The sequence below is a fragment of the Lipophrys pholis genome (assembly GCF_963383615.2).
Source record: "Lipophrys pholis genome assembly, chromosome: 5".
NCBI lineage: Eukaryota > Metazoa > Chordata > Actinopteri > Blenniiformes > Blenniidae > Lipophrys > Lipophrys pholis.
Genome location: NC_137628.1, coordinates 24,540,031 through 24,564,835, shown reverse-complemented (window position 1 = coordinate 24,564,835; position 24,805 = coordinate 24,540,031). Strand labels below are relative to the sequence as shown.

General features: G+C 41.5%; 1 protein-coding gene across 1 annotated transcript in view; it reads left to right on the top strand.

Annotated features, from left to right (window-relative positions):
* Positions 1 to 5,626: 5,626 nt before the first annotated feature.
* Positions 5,627 to 24,805, top strand: part of frem3 (Fras1 related extracellular matrix 3) — a gene marked incomplete at its 5' end in the record, with an annotated part of 31,053 nt that continues 11,874 nt past the window's right edge. The window contains 6 exons of the mRNA XM_080463204.1: positions 5,627 to 10,646; positions 11,172 to 11,261; positions 22,201 to 22,347; positions 23,294 to 23,524; positions 23,643 to 23,768; positions 23,907 to 24,158. Of these exons, the coding sequence (XP_080319330.1) occupies positions 5,627 to 10,646; positions 11,172 to 11,261; positions 22,201 to 22,347; positions 23,294 to 23,524; positions 23,643 to 23,768; positions 23,907 to 24,158 (5,866 nt within the window). The remainder of the gene's footprint in view (positions 10,647 to 11,171; positions 11,262 to 22,200; positions 22,348 to 23,293; positions 23,525 to 23,642; positions 23,769 to 23,906; positions 24,159 to 24,805) is intronic.

The following is a 24,805-nucleotide window of genomic DNA, read 5'->3' as shown; positions in this document are numbered from 1 at the left end:
GAAACTACACAAAGAAAAGCATAGCCATTTTTTTCTTCTTTAGCACAATCCACATAGTCAGCTCTGTTTCTCATCCCACAAATGCATGACCCTTACAAGATGGCGCAATGCAAAAAGGAAATAAACAGGTGTTCCAATGGTTTAAGATTTATTGCATTGTCACAACAAAGACAAATGTCCTTACTTACTGGGCGCATACAGAGTTATGTTTGTGAGAAATTCAACACGCAGTAAAGATCAATTATAAACACGGTTTATTTTGAGCGCAACACTGAAGAACCAGCTTGTATGTATATGTACACGTTTCCTGTTTAATGAGGCTTAGAACATTTTTATAATTTCCATCTAGAGAGATGAGTTGCCCAGTGTTTGGGGCCGGCCCAAATGCTATATCCAGCCTGTTTCCATGGGCTTCCGTTCCCCTTTACAGACAAGTGATAGCATCAGCCTATATCAATCTGCCCACAGGATGCTATAATCCACCATTAAGCAGATGAAATGTTGCACTGAGCCAGTGGTGGGGCTGTGACGGCAGGAGCGGTTCTAAAATGTGTGCCTGTGCCCCTCAAACCTGACCGCAGTCATGGACACCCTGCACCAAACCACCCGGTGCAGCAGAACACAAACCTCTTCCTCTTCGGAACTGGATCCAAATGTCTCCGGTCTCAGTATCCTCTATTTATATGCAGTGTATATTTACAACAGGCCGGATGATTAGGATGCTAACCAGAACTGCGAGAGCAAAGAGAATGCAGGGGCAATTTTCTTTGACTATTCTAAGAAGACAAGGAGTTTACCAGGGCTGAGTCACCCCTCTGATGTTTTCTCAGAGTCTGTCAGAGGTTCTTTATCAAGCCGTTTATCGCAGGTTGATCCTTAATAGGTTGATTCTGCAAGGCTGCAGTCGCCGTCACAAGTAGCTCCACAACTCGTACAAACTGAATAAAATATGATGGTCGGCTGGACCAAGTAATTTGATGTTTATATGACAGTGTATTACAATTAGTAGTGAATGGATGTCTTTATTAGTACTGTGTGTACTGCGTTTAAGGTTCTAGCAGCTGTTTGCTTCCGGAACGCTGAAATAGCTGAAGGTCTGGCGCTCTGCGGCTCTTTAAAGCTCAAATACATGCATGCACATACACTTTGACAGTGATGTGTCAACAAGTGCCTTGCACAGCTGGAATGAGCAGGTCACCTGTCCTGTGAAAGACTGAGATGTTCTGGAGTGATAAGTATTGTGGCCAGAGTGTGATGAATGATCACCAAAACCTGGGCTTTCACAAAGGACAGCCATCCATTAAAGATCTTGTCGTTGCGTTTAAGTCAGGACTTGTAATGATTTAGGCTCCGTTGACCTCTTTTCCAACAACTGGATTCCACACTGAAATGTTAGATTATAAGTATAAGTATTAAAACTTAATTGTTCATATTTTGATCCTATTTGTTAAATTTTGAAGTGAAATTAAAAAACAAAAATCATCTGAATCTGAAGGATTAAGTCCAGGATGAAATAATCCCTGGACTCCTGATTTGTACCAAATGGTGGCAGTCACTAGTAATTTATTTTACGAGTAGTGTGATTACTTTATGAAATACTAAAGAACATAGTGACTTGTAAAAATAGCTTTCACCTTTCTTCAGATTGTCTCAGTATAGAACTAGGTATAGTCCTGTGGCGAGACGAACACAGTTCAGCTGATGTGATTTTAATTTATTTGAATCATTATTAACATCCCATATTTTCACAGCTGTTCCAGACAGAAACACTGTCACACTCAGGTAAGCTGTACTTTAATTTCCATACATCAAAGGTGCTCTGATAGCAGGCTGACACTAACTACTGGGAGCAATACAGAGACAGCAGCTTCTCAACCGTTACCCTATACAACCCAAGCAGCAAGTCATGAGTTTGCCAGTTGTAACTGTGTTACCAGGTGTAGAAAAAGTAATCAGTCATTACAGGATGGTGACTTTCCCTGAAGAACTGTGGAAACTCTTGAAGGGGAGAGTGAAACGTCTAATTGCTCGAATAATTTTAATCAGAACCCCAAACCGACTCATGAAGGTAACTGACAATGTTATATCTGTATGACTTTTATTTTAGGACTATCATGAATTTCAATTTCTCGCCACACAAACTGACATGGGGGCCCGGATTAGGCCTGACGTTCCTTGAGTTTGACACTTAAAGGAAGCAGGGCTGGGGACATTCAAAATAAAGACAAATGTGTCGTCAAAAATGAAACCAGTGTGCTTGCTGAAAGAGGGAAGATCTGAGTCTTCCTGTCTTCTGAATGTTGAGCTGTTCAGAATGGCATTGTTATCTATCTATCATGAGGTCATTAGTGGCAGCTGTCATCGTGGGCTTCCTCCTGGATGAAGAGTTAATCCTGGGCAGCAGAGCCTGGCCACCACCCAGCTTCTTTCTGTGTTTACCTTAGACACCCATTAAAGACATGTCATATCATTAATGCCTAGAGAAAGGCAAGTCGATGGCTTAATGGAGGTCATGCTGAAGCTGGAAGAAGCGACGCATTTAGAAGCGAAGTTCCACAAGGTTTGGCAGAAGAAGAAGAAGAAAAAGGACTTTCATTTGTCAAGTTCTGTCAACACCAATCAGGATCTCTTTGAAACGTCTGATTGATAAGTTACAGTTTTAGCTCATGAGTGCATTTTCCTGTCCTCGTTTCAGTATGGGAAGAATGTGTAAAATCCAGGAGTAACCGGGTATAAAAAGCTTACTGTGTTTGTTTCTATAGTTACACCCCTTGGTGAGTGTGTGTGCCCCATTTTTATTCTTGGCTGGTCGAGTGAGGAGGTCAAGATTTATTTCGAGGACGCAATGAAAAGTGTGATACAGAATGCCTGGATGCATATGGTATCTCTGCTATTTGGCCCACGCTTACAGGAAGGTTGCTGAGAGGTTCACAGCGTTGTCTTGGAAGTATTGCCATCCCCAATAAACTCAGGCATTTTGACACAATAAATTATCTAAATTACTAAAAGTATAACAAGGACTTAAACTGCCTTCAAATTAATTGGGTGTCTCTCTGAGAACAAATCTGCTCTGTCTTGCTATAAAATATCCATGACATCCGAGCCAATCAAACAATACGAAAAAATTTAGAGGCAAAATACTGGCAAAATGTTCAGGCGATACGCACATATCACTTCATCAACTGTGTCGGGCTCAACTCAAAAGATGATCCATAAAAGGCTACTAGGTATTTTTATCTTAACATGACCTTGTGCAGCATACTGAGTACACATTCTCACATTCTCACTGCATCCAGTCTGACTGCTTGATCTTTCTCTGCTGAGCTTTTTTAGTGACACTGCAGAAAAAAAACATCTTGCTGAAATGGAATTTGTACTTTACCAACCCATACTGGTATAGAGCTTTTTTCATTCCAGCTATGGCGTATACATCGGCAGTGGAAAACAATAACATTTGCCCACATTCAATTGCTGCACCCGGTTAAAAAATAGATGAGGGGAGTTTCCCAGATAAATTTCACTCGGCTGTCAGTCACCATTACAAACTAATGCCTTGCTACCGATCCTTGTCAAAAAATAAAGAAAAGGCAAATTGTAGTCCAGACCCTAATATTAGAAGATACATTTGATTCTATTTTGGTGTCCATGTGTTATTGATATAATTTTGTTCGATTGCATGTTCTTGAAAAAATACTCTCTTGAGGTTGAATTCGACAAAAAATATATTTAAAAAAATCTGTTTATAGAGGAAGAAATTTCAATTTCACTATTCAAATATTTTTCTAATAAGCATTTTTGTATTTTTGTCTCTGTCTCTATATATACACACACACACACATACACACACACACACACACATTGCACTAAAAGAAATGCAAGATGTGAACTCTTGACCCTAATGTGTTGAAGATATGTTTACTTTTAAACACCATTACAATCCATCCAAATATACAATTAAATATTCTGCACAATAGCCCAAAATTACAGAAGTTTTACCATCCCCTGTTAAAATTAAGTAAAAATCCATATTTAAAAATGTTCATTATGCAGTCCTATTGTCCTACAATACAATGTGTCATTTATAAACAAGGACACAAAATGTGTCTCAATAACAATAACAATGTGTCTGTATTAAAATGGATGCTGCTATTTGCAGTAGTTTTCTGTGCATTGTTATTATGTAAAGCATGGTTTTCCACATATGTTCATGTTTTTTAAGAAAGATGCTAAATCAAAAGGGACAAACACTAATAAGATATGCAAAAATATCAACAAAAACGACCTATTCCATAACCAATTATCAACATTTTCCCCCTGGTATTGAAGTACTTTATTGATTTTCTGAATTATTAAGTTAATCAGTATAAGATCCACATGCTATGGAGTGAGGACAAAATAAATGTGATAGTACTGCTAGAACCGAATATTAAGCAGTGATGAAAATGATTTCCTGCATTGGAGTGGAGTTACCGGTTGAAATTGTTGAAAAAACGACAAATGTGTGAAGAAGCTACGTGAGCTGTGTTGTGTTTACTTTGTGTGCGACACCGTACACACACCTGTCCTGCCAGCTGATACCAGGTTGTTGTCTCTCACTGCAGGACTGACGGTCAGTCCGGTGCCGCCATGTCACGACCTCAGAGGCGCTCAGACACGTGAAGAGAAAACACAAAGCTCTCCACACAACGGAATTTCACAAAGGTTATTGTGTCTGTGGTGATAATGAGCCTTTTCTTTTTATTTGTTTGTTTAAAGTGGTTTTATTGTCAGATATGTACATTTTATCTTTCACCGTGAGGGGATTAATAAATGAATTATCTAATTTTTATCATTGAACATTGTAGAATATTATCCCCATACAGTGTGAATTTGAACAATTTGACCTACACACAGACTTTTAATGTGCTGTAATTAATGACCGCTTTCCATATTCAGACAGTTCCCATCCTTAAGGACTTTGAATTTCAAATTGTTTGTGGAAATATCTGGATAAGAGTTTATCATACTTAAATAATTGAACCAATTAGAAGATAGCAGTGTTATTTGGTGCCATTTAGTAAAGGAAATTAGTCTTTGTGCTAAAAAAAGATACATTACAGTAATATGTGAAAAGACTACACTATACTAGTAATATATACTATAAGTGTTTCGTGCACAAAGAAATGTAAAAAAGCATTTCCAGTAGTGATTTTAAATGCCAATAACCTTAATGTTGCAGTTAAAACTCTTAAATTGATCATTTGACAGATTTTTCTTCTTCCACTTCTACCTTTTTCCAGTGAAGGAGAGGAGCAGGGTAAGTGTTGGTTAGAGCACTTTCACAGTTTTGTCCAATGGCCTGTCTTAAATTAGCTCTGGGGGCTGGAGGCTCCCTCCCTGCACTGACAGAAGGAGGAGTCTGTGCCTGTCACTGTCTACTGTTTCATTATTACCTGCACAGCCCTGCAGCATTCACCACACTTGTGTCTCTGTGGCCACACAGAAACAGAGACGCTGAGGACAGATCCAGGCCCCCAGTCATCACAGAAAACTTTTCTTTTTTGATATTTTTGCCTCGTTCAGGACAGTGATCTTGATTGCCACAGCTGACTTGTTGAATATATTTGCAAGGCAACTAGCAGGGGACATGGCTGGTTGTCTGCAATTTTTGAAGGAGTTGGCATTTTTGAGATGCCTGCTTGCAACTTTTTTTCTCAGCTCCAGTTTAGCATTGGGTAATGCAGAACCTTTTGATCCGGATCACCTATTTTACCACAAGTCTGGACCTAATGAAGATGACATCATCATTGCCAACAATGGGATCAGGGTACCATTTGGGAGGTCTGTGTTTCTGGACCCTGTGAATGATCTGGTGACAGAAGTGCAGCCAGGTGACCGCTGCCACATTACAGTTCTGGACAATGACCCGTTGTCCCAGAAACCTGGGATGTTGACCCCAAAAAAGTTCCCCTGTTCATTTGGAGCAGATGAAGTGAAATACACTCATTTTGGATCTCGGAGTCCAAGCAAGGATCGTGTGAAGCTGCAACTTCGGTATGACTCTCACACAGACACAGTCATCGTCCCTTTCATGCTGGAGGTGGAGGTGGTTTTCCAGCAGCTTGAAATCCTCACCAGGAATATGCCTCTCAATGTTGAAAAGCTCAATGGAGACAGCAACCCCATTGACAAAAAGGCTCTGGAGTTTTCTTATGAGGATGGCGTCACACAGTGTAAGATTGCCACTCTGGTTGGCGCTGGCGGTCTCCCCAGGTATGGCACTCTTTTGAATAACCCCTCCAATGGCCAAATGGTTGACTGTGATGAGTTTGTGAAACAAGGCATCCGCTACAAGCACAATGCTGAAACCAAGTCACCAAACAGAGATTATATCCCGATGATGGTTGAGCTGCAGGATAATGACGGCAACACAATAATGCAGGAACACTTTCAGATGATGGTCAGAATCAAAGAAGGTGCAGAGAATAGTGCTCCAAAACCCAGCTTTGTAGCGATGATGATGATGGAGGTTGATCAGTTTGTGATGACAGCCATCACAGGTGATATGCTAGCTGCCGAAGATGTTGAGTCTGATCCAGATGATTTAATCTTCAATATCACTGCACCACTAAACCCTCAACAGGGTTATATCATCAGTACAGATGACCAAAACCTTCCCATCACTTCTTTTTATCAGAGAGACATCAGAGATCTTAAAATAGCGTACAAGCCTCCTGCCGAAGACTCAGAGCACGAGAGGATTTTCCAGCTCGAGTTTGAAATTGTAGATACTGATGGTTCCGTGTCGGATACATTCGCTTTTATGATTGTGGTGAAGCCTATGAATACCTTGGCCCCAGTCGCGACCAAAAATACAGGGCAACTACTGTTTGAAGGGCAATCCCGAGCTCTCTCCAGCTCCCAGAATTTGGAGATTAGTGATGAGGATAACCTGGAAGATGTGAAAATCACAGTTGTAGATGGTTTGAAGCATGGGCAGCTTACTGTGCTCGGCACACGCAGGAAATTCTTTACACCCGCAGACCTGGACGCCGGCATTGTTGTGTACCAGCATGACGGCAGTGACACGTACAGTGACAACATTATTTTCAGAATGACTGATGGGCGTAATGAAGTGGAATTTTTGTTCCCCATCACTATTGCTCCCACTGATGATGAGCCTCCTATTATTAACGCCAACACGGGCCTGGTTCTGTTCAAGAATGAAATTATGCAGATCTCTCCTTTCATCCTGAGTGCCACAGATATCGATTCAGAAGACTCCACTATCAAGTTTGTCATGGAAGTGCCGTACTCCACTGTAGGGGAACTCCTGCTGAGACAAGTAGAGCAACCTTCCGATCCGTCCCTCTGGAAATTCAGCGAGACAGATGAGATGTTTGAGCAGGTGGTGACTGAGTGGTTTCAGCAGGATATTCTGGATGGAAAGCTATTCTATCGTCACATTGGACCTCATAGCACCACAACTGTGGTTGATCATTTTGTCTTCCGGGTCCATGATGATAATGACCCTCCAAATCAATCTGGCGAACATATGTTCACCATCAAAATCCACCCTGTCGATGATCTACCGCCAGAACTTTTAACAGGCACCACTCTTCATATGACTGTCCAGGAGTATGAGCTCACATACTTTAGAAAGAAATTTTTGTGTTATACTGATCTAGATTCAGATGACAGAGACCTGAAATATACCATCACTAAGCCCCCAACCGATACTGATGAGAACAATCCAGTCCCCTTGGGTGAAATTGTATTGACTGACAGCCCTGATACTGTAATTACAGAGTTTACTCAAGCCCAGGTTAATCACCACAAAGTAGCTTACAAGCCCCCGGACCAGGAACTGGGCATCACTCCAAAAGTGGCTCAGTTCACATTCATTGTGGAGGACACAGCTGGAAACACAGCAGATGGACTCTTCACCATTTTCCTACAGCCAGTTGACAACAAACCCCCTATTATCACCAATACAGGCTTCAGTGTGATGGAAAGAAGTACATATATTATTACCAGGAAGGAGCTTCATGCCACTGATACAGATACAGATGATGAAAATATAATTTTCACAGTGACCCAGATTCCTCGGTATGGGCTGCTGCAGTATTTGGGAATCGACATGCCAAACGATGAAACATTTGTACTTGAGGACATTGCAAATGGCCGCCTAACGTACATTCATGGAGGTGAGGAGTCACTCACTGATTTAATCAAAATTACTGTAAGTGACGGTTTCCACGAGGTTCCCATTAACATCAAGATCACCATTGATCCCGTTGATGATGAAGTTCCAACAATTATGCTCCCGGCCGGCGTGCTCGGAGCCTCTATCGACGTGTTGGAAAATGGAGCGACGGAGATTACAAGCAATGTCATTCAGGGGCGTGATGAAGACACAGATGACCTCATGCTCACTTTCATTGTTGAAGAACCACCTCGACTTGGTGAAATTCTTGTTAACGGTGCTCCTGCTGAGAGATTCACCCAAGAGGACATCATTAACGGGGTTGTGGTGTACGCACACACGTCCGGTGAAATTGGCCCAATTAAAGAACACGACTCGTTCAACCTCACTCTTTCCGACATGTCAGAGCAGTGGGTCATTGGGGGCAACAGGGTCCAAGGTGTGACAGTTCACGTCACCATCCTTCCTGTTGATAGTATTCCACCTGTTGTCAGTGTCACAGGGCAATTTGTTGTACAGGAAGGGGAGAAGAATGTCATTACTCCTGGCCACATTCAAGCTGAAGATGTTGACACCAACAATGATGAAATTCTGTGCACCATCATTGTCCAGCCAACATCTGGCTATGTGGAGAACATATCTCCAGCCACTGGTTCTGAGAAATCCAGAACTGGGACAGCTATCACTGCGTTCACTATCAAAGACATTGCCCTTGGTCATATCTACTATGTCCAAAGCATTCACAAAGGGGTTGAACCTATAGAAGATCGATTCACCTTTCGCTGCTCTGATGGTATCAACTTCTCTGAACGCCACTTCTTCCCCATTGTCATCATTCCAACCAATGACGAGAAGCCTGAGATTTATATTCGTGAGTTTATGGTGATGGAGGGCATGAGTCTGGTCATTGACACACCAATTCTAAACGCTGCTGATGCTGACATCCCTGGAGATGAGCTGCACTTTGAGATCATTAAAAACCCCAAGCATGGTACAGTACTCCAACAGCTCAGCACTGGCACTATCCCTGTAGAGAGGTTCAACTTGGAGCAGATCAAAGAAGCATCGAACATTGTCTATGAGCATGATGACTCAGAGACAAAAGAGGACAGCTTCGAGGTCAGACTATCAGATGGGAAACACAAAGTGGATAAAACAATTCTCATCATGGTCATTCCTGTTGATGATGAGACCCCAAGAATGGCAATAAATGATGGCCTTGATGTTGAGATTGGAGAGACAAAAGTCATCAGCAACAGTGTTTTGAAGGCAACAGATCTTGACTCTGAAGACAAAGAACTGACCTATGTTGTGCGATACGGCCCTGGCCAGGGTTACCTTCAGCGCATCAGCAAATACGGTGATGTTTTAGGAAATATCACCCTGGGAATGAATTTCACACAGGATGACATTGACAAACAACTCATCCAGTATGTACACACAGGCCAAGAGGGGATCCGTGATTTGCTGAAATTTGACGTCACTGATGGCATCAATCCACTGATTGACCGCTACTTTTACATCACCATCGGAAGCATTGACATGGTTTTCCCTGATGTTGTCAACAAAGGTGTCACACTCAAAGAAGGTGGAAAAGTCACTCTCACCACGGACCTCCTGAGCACCTCTGACATCAACAGTCCTGATGAATACCTCAGCTTTAGCATCACTAGGGCACCTAGCAGAGGTCACTTAGAGTGTACCGACTATCCAGGTGTTCCCATTTCCACCTTCACTCAACTGCAGCTTGCTGGCAACAAGGTCTATTACATCCACACATCTGACGACGAGATGAAAATGGACAGCTTTGAGTTTGAAGTGACAGATGGTTACAATCCTGTCTTCAGAACCTTCAGAGTGTCCATCACCGATGTAGACAATAAGAAACCTGTTTTGACTATAAGCAAACTATATGTAGAGGAGGGGGAAACCAAGCTCATCACACCATTCGAGTTGACAGCTGAGGATAGAGACACCCCAGACCGCTCTTTGCGCTTCATAATCACCCAGGTACCAGTGCACGGCCAGCTCCTCTTCAACAACACCCAGCCAATCACAACCTTTACCAAGCAGGACCTTAATGAGAACCTAATCACTTATAAGCATGATGGCACTGAGAGCCAGGAAGACAGCTTCTCCTTCACAGTCACAGATGGCACCCATAATGATTTTTACGTCTATCCAAACACTTTGTATGAAACTCGAAAGCCCCAAATGATGACCATACATATCAACACGGTGGACAATGGCGTGCCACAGATTGTGGTGAACAAAGCTGCAGCCTCATTGAAAGTCCTTCAAACGGGACACCTGGGCTTCCTCATCACCAGCAAGGTGCTTCGATCAGAGGATCGAGACAGTCCCCAGAAGGTCCTGAAGTATATTGTGTCTGAGGCTCCTCTGCATGGCTTCCTGATGAACTCTGCACAGGGAAATGACAGCATCAAGACCTTCTCTCAAGGTAAGCTAAGAGCACATTGTTGATTTTATTTTAAAGCTTTCAAAAGGTAACCTGCACAAATCAAACTTTTTACAAAACTACAACCTTAAATTATTATAGTGATGTTGATAACCAGAAATCACTTTCAGTTCAATGTGCCCTTTTTGTTTTTGGTGCATGGCTCACAAAATTCCAGTTTTGGTTCACTCTCAGCTCTATTAGCTTCTACCTGCTGAACAGAAAGGAGCATTTCTTGGCTAAAAAAGGTTACAAAGCTAATTAACGTTATGAAATAAAACATTTCAGAAATAGTATTCTTATTGCAAAGAGTAATGATATGTGATCAAGAATTATACAATTTATTTTGTATCTGGATGTTACAAATGTTTTGATTGTGTCGAGCAGTCTTGAATGTTTGAAAACACGTGTCCTGTGGCTCCTGTCACGTTATACGCAGCCTAAGGGTTGTAACTCAAACCTTGTAAAAACGGTTCAGTCACAGTTAATTCAGCTAACACAGTCTTTCTATATTTGTCACCCCAACAGCTGATATTGACGACATGAAGATCTGTTACGTGCTTTTGGATGGGAGTAACGCCACCAGTGATATCTTCTACTTCACGGTTGAAGACAACGGTAGGAACTTTGTAATATTTCAATACTTGTAGACAGTGGCACAAAAGTGAGGCCCATTATGACGGATGAAACCCTGGCCTGAAGGTTTTTCTGCTTTTTAATGGCTGCTTAAAGTTTAAACTTCCTGCTCTCTGTCAATCACCCAAGTGTTTGCATCACAAAGACTTAAGGCAGTTGGCCATGACTGACACCCAGTTCAGAGGCACCATCACTGCTCGCCCCACTGGAAGGGGTTGCAGGTTTAAAGGACGGGGGTCAAAGGGGACTTAAGCCAAATACTCCATGTGCTTCAGTAAAAGTGAAAGACTACCATATGCTCAAATCTTCATTGTTAATGAACAATAGGGTCCTTTCCCTCAGGGTCCTCTTCAGAACTTTTTAAATGTCACATATCATCTGCTTGGAGTGATACTGTGAAATGTGTATAGATGTGTACAAGAAGATATTCAGTTCATACTTTCTTCCTGTAATCACCTTCAAAAATATGCTTCCTTTTGGCTTTGTTACCAGTCGTCATTGGCTACTCGTCTGTGAGAAGTGAAACGAGACCTGGTTTTCTCAGCTATACGATATGAAGTCCTCCAAAGAGAAAGGGTGTGTTGTTATTGTGACGTCTACAGGTGATTTAAGCCTCACAGAGAAGTGTATGATGGTTGTGGAGGGCAATTCTTATGTTTAGATGCAGAGAGTAGTGAAAGTAGTAGGGTTAGGGTTACTTAACGTTTTGAAGTGGTCAAGCTCAATTCGGATAGTCCCTGCAGAGCATATCCGCTGAGAACCACCTTAACAGAAGAATATTACATATTTAACAGTTAATATAGTGAGACTTAAGTAAATAAATGTATATACTTACATATTACATCTCAATTCAAATGCTGAATGAATTCAGAAAATTTGATCAAATATAAGAAAAAATACAAATTTGCCAACTTTTGTGATTATATCACAAAGACAAACAACAATCATTTTACAGACTGTAATGTTTTAAATATTACTCAAAACATGTCTAAATGTGATTTTTTTGGAATAAAATGTAAATATAAAATTAGGTGAATCAAAGTTTCAGACCTTGGGTCTTGATTGCTTTCAGTAGCCGTGTATTATTGGAATACTGCATCTTTGTGCAAGATGAGCCTCACCCACAATATCTGGTCCAGATAATATTTTAACAATCAATGTTATTTAGTTTAACAAACTCTCCAAAATAAATCAAACATGTGTGGCACAAAGATCAATAATGACATGACATTTAATATATAAATTATTTGGTTTAAGTCCTTCAAATGCTCACCAGTGTAACAAATATAGCAAATGCAAAGCAATAAAATGTGAGCAGGTTGGCCTGTGCTATTTAAGCGTTGTCTATATAATGCAAAACAAGTTTTGGTAATGTAATCAATGCCGCAGGAAAAGCTTAGTCTATAATTATGCTGCATTGAGAGGCTACAGTGGTGATAACACCACCGCCAGGTCAGTTTAGAACGAAAAGATGTGAGTTTGGCCAAATTACATTCTTTTTGCCAGCGAAGCGTCAGTCAGAAGCTGACTGAATGTCTGTAATTATCTCTTTTTGCCAGACTGCTAGAGATGCAGATGGCAATTAATTTTTTTAACAAATACTAACATAACAAAACAAATCTAAATTGATGTAAGAGTACATCAATATTTGGATTTATAGTTCCCACAGTTGTGACTTCATGAGTTGTCTGGAGTCCTGTGCTGCAGGAAGGGAACGCGCGAGCTTCAATTAGCTCACTGGTCTTTCTTCTGTTTGCTTACCCACTTTGTTTAAGCTCCCAGGCTTCTCAGCTGAGCCAGGTGCAGCCGTGCATGCTGGGACCTAAAACAGAACCAAGTTTCTGCATGACCACAGGTCACTCAAGAACAGGACACCACTGTTTCCTATTTAACTCCCAACATTTGTACAATCATTCTGCCTGCATCAACACACAACACTGATATACTGGTTTGTGCTCGCTTCAATTCTCAACGTAGCACATAAATACAATCACCAGCTCAGCGCCTATATCCACATCTGGGAGAAGATTGGACCGATAACAGATTAAAAAGACGGATGAGCAAGGCAATGAATCACTGATCCAGAGTGTTGAAGAGGGGACTCCTGGGGGAAGGGGGCAGTATCCTGGACATGTAGGGGCATGTGAGTGGAGAGCATGCTGATGGTCAGACTATCTGCTAATAAATCTGGGTGTGAGAAACACAACTCAGGTCAGTAGAGATTTGCACTAAAGGTGATTGATTTAAACACCCGTCTCATAAAGCAAACAGTTTTCATTTGAGAATTGATATCACTGAATTGATGTTTCCATCAAAAATTCAAATCAGAATTAGCTCTAAGAATACAGTATGATTAAATATAATAATAGAAAGAAAAAAATCAAAGATTTCATTTCTATATTAAAGTATTTTACACATTTGTTGTTTCCAAACAGAACAAGACCTAATTTTCTCATCAGCGTTCACTTTAGTATTAATATCGAACTAGAAAACTATATTCTTTGAGAATATTATCATTATCGAAAAAAGTCCTTTACATTTGTTAAGAGTACTTTGGGGTCTACCCTTCAGATGGCCCAAGTTTCTCCTCGGAAACACTAAAATGGGAAGCAGCTCAAGGGGTCTTAGCAGCTTTTACAAGATACCTGCCACTACATGTCACTGCAAGGATGCGTCTTCACAAGTAGGTCAGGAATACACATCCGAACCATTAACACATCTCCGTGAAGAAGTGTAGCAGTGTGGCATACTTGTACAACCATGATCGTCTCAAATTTTGTCAGCATACGAGAACCGATGTTGTTATAAGTAACTGGAGATTCGGTGCATCAAGATCCTCATCGAGAATTTTAACATATTGTGTCGGTGTGGATGAGTGACCAGTGTGGGGGATGGGATGTTGGACACGGGATGCCTGCCCACAAGGCCCGGGTGCCGTAAGTGTCTAACACTTGTGTCCAGAGGCTGGGAATGGATGTTTAAAGGACCCTGTGCCCAGTGGTTAAATTCTAAGTGTGAGAATAAAGTTAGTATCACTGAAATTGTATGTTACTGCTGCTATTGTCCCCATTCGTACTAAATGAAGTCAAATAAGATGAAAGGTGAAACATCTGATATAGATGTGTATCTCAAAAATCGGTGAAATATAATTAAATCTCTCAAATTTTTATGACATTTACATTTACTACGAAAGAATAAGAAATATTAAGACTTTTTTTTTTCCTGCTGAATATTTTGATTGTTTTTGCTAAATGCTCATGAAACAACTGTAAAAAGAAGTTTTCACAAGATCAGCGAGATCATTATTTAGAAAGCACTGCCTAAGTGTTGGGAAGCCCAGTTGGCTTTGAGAGCAGCCTGCAGTTCATCTTTGCTGAGGCTTTTATGACTCTCGTCTTCCTCTGGACTCTTTACATGGCTGAGGTGAGGCAAGCTGACTGGAACATTATACAGAGCTTATAATGAGCTGTCTTTGATAATACACCTTAGTTTGTGGCTCCTCACCACTGCTTGTGCACATTTCCATGCCCACATTTGAGTTCAAGTTCCTAGGAACATGATTTGTGTCATAGCTTATATCTAACTTTCAAGTCAGCTGTAATGCCCGTGATTGCACAAAAGAGTCATAAAATAGATGCAGCAAAAATAGTCATTTAGTGAAACAAGAACAGAAAAACCCAGACAACTCATTGTTTTAGGATATTATTTTGCAAGAAGACAAAACAAGTCGCCTTGTTTCCTGGAGTTAGAAATAAAGTTGCATAATATTCTGTATAGGATGTATCTGGGAGATCTCAAGTGTGGCCGTCTGCTTTATTAATGTGACTCACTGACACATTCTTGCAGTGCAGCTGGAGTACCACGCTTAACCCTCTGGTATAACGATGTGGCAATGACCTCAGACGTGAACTTTTGTTTATGTTGGGTCATTTTTTTGTCTCTGCAGGGAATTTCTAGTGGAGATGTATTACCATGTAAAGTGACCAGGTTAGAAACTCCCTGCAGCCATTCAAAGAGAGGTATACTGAAGCAATAAATACTTGCTTACACAAGTGGATACACAGCTCCCATATATTATATATATGATTGTCCATCCAGCATAAGTCCAGGAAGCTAGATGCAATGACTGATGCATAATAGTTTTTATCTAAAGAGCAGTGAACTGTGTATATTTCAGCTCCTAAACTTTTACTGCGTTTACTGGTCTTCGATAAAAGTGCTTTCTTTTTTTTAATCCGCACTCTTCATCAACTATAAAATATTCTTTTCACATAAGCTGTTCTTTTCACTTTGACGTTTCTAGAAGCAACAATATAATCTTCCAGATCTGCAGCGAGATCATAGACCCGGGTAGGTTTAGTGTTATGTGATCATTCAGAGTCGGGTAGAGGAATGCACTTCCTCGGAGACTCTCGACTCCAGAGCCACAGACAGAGCAGGGCCTGGAAGTGAAGTGGTATCCCACGCAGACAGGTGTGTACGTGAGAGGAAAGGCTCCAGGGGGATCCCCTTTCAAAGCCTGTGGTCACCCCACTCCCTGCCCTGCAGAAATCCAACCCAATCTCAGATAGCCTGATAACCCAAAGACTTCCACCCTGGGGGTGCCGGGTCTGGAGGGGCGTCCCCCAAGAGGGTGCAACGATACTGAAGTAGAAGACGGGGGGGGGGGGGGGGGGTTAGGGAAAAAACGCATCAAATAGATAAAAGGAAGAGAACTATGGATAGATTTTTTCAAGTTTCTTCAGTACAGTGTGCGTGCTTGTACAGTAGAACTGCATGCGAGTCGACATGACCATGCTACACCCCGACTTCCTAAGTGTGTTTTGGGATCTTACATGTCATTCATGTCAACAGTCCCCAAAAGATTTACTGACTAATGGTGCCACTTTCGGGCCCCTGGAGAGGCCTCTCAGCCCTCCTCCACCCCAGTTCTCACTTTCCTTCATCTATAAACCCATCAGGTTATTGCTCTTCTTTTTCTTTAAAATGTGCAACCTTTTACCTCCATTTTTCTCTTCTCAGGTTATCCCATATCCTTTTCAATGATCTGCAAAATAATGTTCTTTAAAATACAATCCCTTCTTCTCTTTTCTTCTTTTTTTCTCCCCAATGTTGATTTATGGTGTTTTGGGGGCTGCAGGGGTGGGGACCTATGATGTACGACCACAGCGGTTATTATTATCTGCTCTCATATGGCAAAGCTGTTGCTGCCACTAGCCAAGCTGTCATTGAGTTACTTGTGCTCTGTTCCTTGTCCTTTTTTTTTTTTTTTTTTAGACACTCGAGTGACGTCGCTGCAAGAATGAAAATGTTGGTTTGTTGGCGTTCGTCCACAGTGAAATATCTCAAACATATTCAAAGAGAATAGCATTAGGGTTTATATAGACGCTCATGTTGTAAAAATATGCAGTGTTGGAATTTTTTATGAAAACTCAAGTCATATTGTCCTTCCATCCTTCTATACCACTTTCCCTTGTGCAGGGTTGGGGGCTGCTGGAGCCGATGCCAGCTAAGAATGGGCGAATGCAAAACACACTCTGAACAGGGCATCAGTCCGTCACAGGACAAACACAGAGAATAGAATAGAATAGAATTGAATAGAATAGAATAGAATATGTCTCATTGCCTTTATACAGAAATTACATTGCAAAAGAGTAATTTAAAAGTGTAAAAATTTATATAAAGAAACAGTAAAAACAGGGGCGCCCGGTTGGTAGAGTACTCATCTCCCAATCGGATGGTTGCCCGTTTGATTCCCCTGTCCACATGCCGAAGTGTCCTTGGGCAAGACCCAAACTCCCAGTGGAGTGATAGCGCCTTGCATTGGTGTGTAAATGTGTGAGTGAATGGGTGAATGTGATGAACGATGTAAAGAGGCGCAGCTGAGAGGCGTTTTATATGAGAAGTTCATTTACCATTTAAAACGGGTAAAAACACATGAAGCTGGCGATTGTGGTTTCAGATAAAAGGCCAAAACATTTATAAGACACTCGTCTCCTTTTTGCCATAACTATTTCCAACTTTTGGTGTTTGACAAAATACAGTTTTATATAGTTTTAACCTCCGAAAGAAACTGAAATGGTGAAAAAGAACCTTTCATATCCGCTAAACATCACTGTGTGTATGATACAAACGTGTTATCATAGTGGCACTTCAGTCAGAGCAAACAGCTTTAAATATTTATTCTTTTCAGTTTGGGCAGACAAAATGACATTTGCATGATCATCTGTAACTTTTTTGTTGCACCCTCCATTCTCGCATCATCACTCCTGCATATGTTTTAGTGAAACATAATATTTTTCACCTGTCACATTTGTTATGCTATTGGATTTCCATGTGTGTCTTCAAGCCAAGTGTTGCAAGTAAGAGGATGTAACTCCTGGATGGAGATTATTTGTAACATCCTGCAAAGATCGTCTCAGTGTCCTGAAATGAAGCAGCAATGTGAAACACGTGCTGCAACTGTCTGAAGGGAATGATTACAGATATTAATACATTACATCGTGCAGCATTCCTGACAAAATAGTTCCTGGAAACCACGAGAGGAATCCAGGCTAATCTCTAATAATGTCATTTTTCAAAAATCGGTTAATAAGTAAGTCCATTTCACTTTTGAATTTCAACATGTTTGCTTAACACAATTATTCAATTCCTGTGTAAGTTGTCGAGTTGATATCGGCGGTATTTAAATTGCGAGCATAGCTGCCTTGAACCCCCACAGTATTTATACGAACAGGATGACTGATGAGGAAACACAATAATGGTGATGCTTGTCACTTGATGAGGATATTCTTAGATAGTTGCTCTTCCTTGCATCATGCGGGTGGACGTCAAAGCCTCATATCGACCTTCCTCACCAATGATATCTCCGGACTGACCCACTATCCTGCTGCATCTATGTATGGTGCCGGCAGCGCTGGTGTGTAAATAAAAGCTCGTGAAGAATGTGCTGCCAAAGGACGCTTGTGCTGGGTGAAGTCTGAGGCTATGATGTCTCGTATGTTACTTTCCCGATCGTAGCACTTTGTGTTTTGAAAACATTGTAAGTTGACTTATGTGCTGGTCTCGGTCAGACCCGAGAAAGAAAAACATTAGTATACTTCTTTATTATTCCTTTGCGCTCCAGTGTCAGCACTCAGCATTAATCTCGGTGAAACTAATTTGTTAAATAGCTGCTAACAGGGTCATTCAGAATTATATGTGCCCTATAAAACGTTTCATCCCAGCAGAAATTATGATGATTGTCAGTTTGAAAAGTTACAGGAAACGTGAGCTGAGCCAGGCAGCTACTGCTCAGATTAGATTGATAGTCAGTCTAATATAGTACAAGTGTCATAAAAACGTTGCCATCAGTCAAATTTCAAATCATGTCAGACAACTTCCGCACCCATAGTAATTTTTTTTACAGGCTACTTTTTGTTTGTTTGTCTTCTATTTCTAGTAAAGCTTAACCCCATTCACCTTCCTTTAGAGCTCCGTATCGATGTTACACAGTGAAGTCTAGCCTCCTGACGGGTTCTTGATTTACTGAGTCCCATGTCATCTCCGACCTCAGTGTCTGACAACATGTACAAAAGAAGTAAGAGGAGGAAGATTACCAACTCTTACACTCTTGGGAACAATATAGAGGCAGGCAGGGAGGCAGGCCGTGGTGGCAGATCTGGCCCACCCAGACTGTGGCCTGCTGTCCCTCTCAGTTGTTCTTCCACTGAGCGAACAATGCCGACACAGGGAGGAAGGGGACCAAAGAGGGGGAGGAAGGTTTGTGCAGTACAGCTGTCACTCTCCTCCACATAATCTGGCGGGAAGGGAGGTTTTGGGGCAACGGTACAAAGACTGAGCTAAATCTTTGATGTAGCTCTGCTGGATTTTCCTCCTCTTGAGACTGTTTCTTGGAGACAGTCTGTGGGTAAATTGTGACTGATATTATTCATGATGGAAAACCACACAGGGAAGTCCAGTGCACGGCCTGAGAAAACAATATGAAAGCGCCATTGTAAACAACAAGGACGGGAGTAATTCTAGACAAAAGTAACCATGTGAACTGCTTGTACAGCAAAGTCCAAGCACCTGTTGACCACACAGTACAAAAACCCCACAGAGCAATCAGAGCACTCACAGTTATCTATAATGTCGCTTTGCAGTCGTTCATTCAGAGGTACTTTTTGTCCATTTATCGACAAATATATTGTCAGTTTGAAGGTCATTTTAAAAATTGCTGTTGAACTAAATGTATATTGTACATTATCTGTTTGAAAGTATAAATATATTAGTCTAATGACAAGGTCCAAAGATGGATGGATGGATGGATGGATGGATGGATGGATGGATGGCTGGATGCATGGATGAAAAGTTTTTGGCAAAGTTGTCACATTTCTTTTAACGCGTCATATTATGCCTGCTTAGAGTTCAGATTAAAAGATGATGAGTATTCAAAAAGTTGCATATGTCTAATATATCGTCCTTTCTTTTCATAAAAGTGCAGGTTATTCAGTACAATGTGTTGCAGCAGCCTACGTGTGGCTGTGTTCTTGTCCCATTCATAATAGCCACATTGTTTCCTTGTAGGAGCACAGAAACCGAAAGCTGCCCAATTGCTCGATGCCAAAACAGAAGCAGCTTTTTGTCTTGGCCGTGTTCATTTGATAATCCTTGATGATAGCCACTGACTAAGCTTCTCCACATATCAGCTTCAAATGGGGCCAGCTGCCAGGACACACTTTCTCCCGCACAGAAACGATCTGATAGTTGAAGTTTATCAAGGCTGATTGTTCTCAGTGACTGTACATGAGGCTGGAATGAAGCATTTTCAATGGTCGACATAGGTTTGATTCCTTTCTATCGTGCAAATTGAAAACAAGATTATCAGTCTTACTAGGTACTTTCATTCAGTTGTTTAATTTTGCAGAATACAGCAAGCCTGTCAGTTTTCTGAAACCTTTTCAGCATATGCATTCACACTTGAGGAATATGCGGCGAGCAGAAACAGACGTGATGCGTGTTTCCTGTATTTTTAGCCATTACTGTGGGAAACCTGAGCAGTGAGCATGGCTGAGGCTGACTTTGCTCACTGGGCTTGGCCGCTACAGGTTGGCCGACTTCACAGTAGGAGTGGTTTCATTCATTGCACATAATAAGCAAGAAGTTCTCCAACTTCTTGAACTTGTCTATAGTCATTTTATTAATGGGCAGAAAAGGAAAGATGGTTTTCTGTTTATAGTCATATCATCACATTTTCCAGGTAATCGATTCCATTCCACATACAATGCGATGCAAGCATTATTCCTGAAGATCCACTTCTTGTTATCAGCTCCATCTCAACATGCTTTTGCCTTTTGGTGGAGTGCGGCGTGTCACCGGCTCAGTTTGGCTTTGTTGTTGACATGTGGGTTTGAGGAAGTGGCCCCCGTCCCCCCCTGAATGCCCACACTCAGCCCCATAGTGTTTTCATTCTCCCCAGTCACGGAGCATAAAGAGTGCTGCCGCTTTCTTTTTCACTGAGGCAAATCTCAGCTCACTGCTGGTTTATTGTGAAGACAAGCAGAGGTTCCTTTTCTCTCTGCGCACTGTGCATCGTCGAGCTCACCTTTATATTTCGTCTTCTTTGGGACCTCAAAAAAATTAAAAACAAAGGGCTTTTGTCCGATTAAATTTGTAAACATTTCCTCTCTTCCATGGAGTTCCTTCAGTCCCACAAGTCATCTTAGAGTCAGGTCATCGGGGCCACTATCAGTGTGACCAGCAGTGCAAAACTAAAGGCAGCCGGCCCCTCTGTAACCTCCCCTGATCCACAGAATCCACTGAGCCTGACCCATTTCACATCATAAGTCACAGGTCACCGGGCTCATCACACTGAAGGAAGCGACACTAGGCCGCTGCACTGCTGCTCTTAAAAAAATATTCAGATTATGGCACAGAACCCGGCAACTTGAATGTCTCTGAAGTGGTCAGTATCGGCCTGTGATCAGAAACTGAAGTGACAGTCAGAGGGATTACGTGAGTCATGAGATAGCGTGGATTAAGGATTGGGTCAATACTGGTGGATCAGAGCTGGACAACTTTAAATGCTTTTCGTTAAAGGGTTCAATTTTACTCGGACATATCTCATTCAAAGAATCTGATAGATAGTGCTGAACCCAGCTGATCGAAATTATTTTGATATCAGGATCATTTGTTCACAACAGAAGTTCAATTTATAAAGAGTTAGTTTAGAAAGCATGTCACACTTTGCTTTAGTTCTGAAAAAATTTAAATCATATGGCTCTCTATATACTCAAAACACCCTGCTCATGCTGAAGATACATCAGGGAAAGCAACATGGCTCACATGTGATTAACTGAGGCCAATTCACAAGATATTTTTGGGGGGGGGGGGGGTTAATAGTAGCTTTACCTTCATCCACACCCTGCTGAGCATTGGGATTGTGATAGAACAATGAAAGAGAGTTTCCCTTTACACTTTCACATATGCTTGCTCATGGTGGATTGTTGAGAGTGTAGGGAGTGTTTTGATGTTTTTCCTAAATGGAAAATGCTGTGAGACGTCGTAATACATACAAAACAAATGAAACAACTGAACAGAAAGAAGTGGTGAATGAAAATCAAAAGAAAATTAAAGTCAGGCAGCTCTCCCGGAGGCACGGTGAAGTGGGGTTTAGGGAAGCCCTAGTATTAAGTTATCATGTTTCCAGTCCAAAATTAAAAAGCCTCTTTGATTCCTCTTATCCTTGAGCCTCCAGCGGATTGCAGTTTATATGCCTCACTGAGTCTTAATATGAACAAAATAGATTATTGTGCACTAAAGAGTTTCAAATGAATCTCTGGCATGTCACGTTTCTCCTCTCTCTCTCTCTCTCTCTCTCTCTCTCTCTCTCTCTCTCTCTCTCTCTCTCTCTCTCTCTCTCTCCTTCTCTCTCTCTCAGGTGGAAATAAACTAAAGCCTCAGCCGTTCAGGCTTAACTGGGCCTGGATCTCTTTGGAGAGGGAGTACTACTTAGTGGATGAAGACGCCAAATTCCTGGAGGTGACGCTGAAACGCAGGGGCTACCTGGGAGAAACCTCCTTCGTCAGTAAGTGTTCACCCACATAACGTCTGTCTTACTGATTTAATGTAATTGCTGATTTTTTTCCCCCCATTCATGTTCGTAAGAATCTGCCTCCAGAATACTTCTCTTGCCGGCCTCTCATAAACTGATATGAAGCATGATCACATTACCCTTAAACTGACATTTTAACAATGAAACATTGGCGCCTAAGTCTGTCTCGTTACTCTTTATTGTGTTATTCATCTGCAAATTTAAAGGCCAGACCCGCGATAAAACATGAACATGCCCTTATATTTAAAATATATTCACATTTCCTTTTTGATGCCCCCCCCCCCCCCCCCCCCCACACACACACACACACACGTCTACCACCAGACTAACAGTACAGCCTATCCCTGAAAGTGCAATTCTTGTTGTCGTCTCGTTTGACTGCTGCCACATTTCCTCCCAAAGTGGTTAAATTGACAGCACTTATAACCTTTCCGCGGAAAGGTCACGATGAAATGTCAGCGGTGCTCGCCTGTTTGGCTGCATCACACACTTGCATGCAAACGATTTATAACGGCATCTGTTACTATCCACCCTAATAATAAACATACGAGAGGAATGCTAAATGCAAAAGTTCTAGATGCAAACTTTATCTTTGAAATAATTTTTTCTTTTAATCATAAATATGTCACTTTAGCTGGATCTGCAGCTGATGTGTTCACTGGTCCTGGAGGGCCAGCATGATTTTAATAATGAGCCTCTGCTCTAACACTGCTGATTGGAATTGTTACGGCCGGCTTGTATATCGTAACAAATGAGGAAACAACACATGGTCTAAAACAGAAAGACAACTTTGTTTACCAAGCGTAACTGAAGTAGTAGCGATTGCAATTGAAATAATAAATAAAAACTAATACAACGACTTAAAGAACACTGTAACCCAAAGCTAAAGCTCAAACCACTTGCCTTCCTGTTCACTCAGGTATTGCTACCAAGGATGGCACCGCCGAAACAGAAAAGGACTTCCGTGGTAAATCACAGAAACAGGTCCAGTTTAACCCGGGCCAGACCACGGCAACCTGGAAGGTGAAAATCTTCACAGACCAAGAGTTTGAGACTTCAGAAACCTTCGAGATACAACTGTCAGACCCCGTCATGGCGGCGCTGGAGTTTCCCGACACAGCAACAGTGGAGATTGTGGATCCTGGAGATGGTAGGAATTAGGTAGTTTCAATCTTTTGAAAAAGGTCTTATGATGAAATGTTGCTTTGATTTTCCGAAAGCTATTCAAACGGCACTGATCAGTGTTTTTGTTTTTGTTTTCAATACAGAATCGACCGTCTTCATTCCTCAAGCAGAATATAAGATTGAGGAGGACATTGGAGAGCTCTTGGTGCCAGTCCGCCGATCAGGAGACGCCAGTCAGGAACTCATGGTGGTTTGTTACACTCAGCAAGGTGAGACGAATCTGTATTGGAGCTATGTGCAACAAGACAAACTGAGTATGAACATTCCTATAATGAAAACCAAAGTTTTCTGTATGAATAGAAGTTAAAAGTATCGCCTCTCCTCCCTCTGCTCCCATTACTCCTCAGCCTCGGCCACCGGCACCATACCGAGCACCGTGCTGTCCTACTCTGATTACATCACCCGGCCGGAGGACCACAACAGTGTGCTGCTCTTTGACAAGGACGAGAGAGAGAAGCTGTGCCGCATCATCATCATCGACGACTCCCTGTACGAGGAGGAGGAGAGCTTCAATGTCAGCCTCAGTATGCCCATGGGGGGCCAGGTGGCCGCCAACTTCCCATCAGCCAAAGTCACTATTTTGGCGGACAGCGATGACGGTGAGCAACTATTCACCTGTGAACCAAAATCACCTGCAGCGCTAAATGCTCTGAGTGTGTTCTGCTACAGTGGAAGTGAGATCTGCGTATAAACAGATGGACAAGTCCAATGATGAAGCGGCCACTTGAAATCCAAGTAATTAGACACATTTTATTTTAGTTTCAATCCTGTTTTAAAGTTTTAAATCTACAAACAAGTCACCAATCAACAAGTGTAGGAAGTGTGAAATCATATGTCATTACTTGTGAGCTTTATTGAGAAACAAAAGGAAAGCGAGACGATGTGTCATCAGTCGGTCCTTCTCATTATGTACATTGCATGTCATAATATCAATAATTGTTATTATAAATATTAATATTTTTGTTAACATTATTGATAATAATAAACTTTTTTCCTGCTAATTAATCTTCAGTAAACAGGTTAATGAAATAAAAACACTGAAATGGCATCAGAGAGCGATGGCAGCTCTGCAGCACAAGACATGTGACAAATGTAATTAGTAAAGTGCCAACTTAGTCATAATAATTATAATACATTTTATTTGTATAGCGCTTTTAAAAACACTCAAATACGCTTCACATCATGATAAAATCAGCGAGCATAAAATGGAGAAACGTCATTAAAAAGCAGTCATAAAACTTGGACT